The sequence below is a fragment of the Egretta garzetta genome, unplaced genomic scaffold, assembly GCF_000687185.1.
Source record: "Egretta garzetta isolate BGI_Z169 unplaced genomic scaffold, ASM68718v1 scaffold1217, whole genome shotgun sequence".
Lineage (NCBI taxonomy): Eukaryota > Metazoa > Chordata > Aves > Pelecaniformes > Ardeidae > Egretta > Egretta garzetta.
The window spans coordinates 11,794-13,167 of NW_009260366.1; the positions used below are offsets into that span (position 1 = coordinate 11,794).

At 61.6% G+C, this 1,374-nt stretch overlaps 1 protein-coding gene across 1 annotated transcript in view; it reads left to right on the forward strand.

The window, feature by feature from the left end:
- LOC104130037 (FACT complex subunit SPT16) overlaps positions 1-647 on the forward strand; it is an 11,331-nt gene extending 10,684 nt beyond the window's left edge. Inside the window, exon 3 of the mRNA XM_035898498.1 lies at positions 516-647. Within this exon, the coding sequence (XP_035754391.1) occupies positions 516-647 (132 nt within the window). The remainder of the gene's footprint in view (positions 1-515) is intronic.
- The last annotated feature ends 727 nt before the right edge of the window (positions 648-1,374 follow it).

Sequence of the window (1,374 nt, forward strand, 5' to 3'; positions counted from 1 at the left end):
CCAACCCAAGGTCATTTTGGGGTTCTACCACCTCCCCACCCCCACCCCAACATAGTTTTGGGGGGCAACCACGTCTTCCTCCCCCAACCCAACGTCATTTTGGGGTTCTACCACCTCCCCCTCCTCAACCCAACGTAGTTTTGGGGTTCAACCACCTCCCCATCTCCATCCTGAGGTCATTTGGGGGTTCTACCACCTCCCCCCCCCCAACCCAAGGTCATTTTGGGGTTCAACCACCCCACTTCCCCCACCCTGACATCATTTTGGGGTTCTACCACCTCCCCACCCCCACCCTGACATCATTTTGGGGTTCAACGCCCTCCCCCTCCTCAACCCAACATCATTTTGGGATGCCACCACCTCCCCCCCAAACCTCCTGAGATCCACCACCCCCTCCCCCAAGCCTTTCCCACCCAAACCTTCTCCCCCTCCCCCTTCTGGGGGTTCCCGTGCCCCTCCCCCCCCACTTTTTTTGGGGGGGGTGACAAGGTGTTCCCTCCCAAATTCTTCTCCAGAACATCAGCATGTCGGTGGAAGGGGACTACACCTACCTCCGCATCAACTTCTACTGCCCGGGCAGCGCCTTGGGTCGCAACGAGGGCAACATCTTCCCCAACCCTGAGGCCACCTTCGTCAAGGAGATGTGAGCCACCACCGGGGACCTTCTCCTGGTCATGCTCCTGGTCCTGGGTTTGGTCCTGGGCTTGGTCTTGGACCTGCTCCTGGTCCTCCTCCTGGACCTGGACCTTCTGGTCACGGTCCTGGACCTGGGCCTGGGCCTGCTCCTGGTCCTGCTCCTGGTCCTGGTCGTGATTATGGTCATGGTCCTGGTCCTGGTCCTGCCCCTGGATCTTCTCCTGGTCCTGGTCTTGGACCTTCTTCTGGTCCTGCCTCTGGACCTGCTCATGGTCCTGCTCCTGCCCATGGTCCTGGTCCTGGACCTGCTCATGGTTCTGCCCCTGGACCTTCTCCTGGTCCTGGACCTGCTCCTGGTCCTGCCCCTAGTCCTGGACCTTCTCCTGGACCTGCTCCTGCTTCTGCTCCTGCTCCTGGTCCTGGTCCTGGTCCTGATCCTGCCCATGGACCTTCTCCTGCCCCTGGTCCTGGACCTGGTCCTGGTCCTCGTCCTGGTCTTGCCCCTGGTCCTGGACCTGCTCATGGTCCTGCTCCTGCTCCTGGACCTGGTCCTGGTCCTCGTCATGGTCCTGGTCCTGGTCCTGGACCCGGACCTGCGCTTGGGCTTGGTCCTGGACCTTCTCCTGGACCTGCCCCTGGTCCTGGTCTTGATCCTGGACCTGGACCTTCTCCTGCCCCTGGTCCTGGACCTTCTCCTGGTCCTGCTCCTGGTCCTTGGGATGGGGTGTGGTTTGGGGG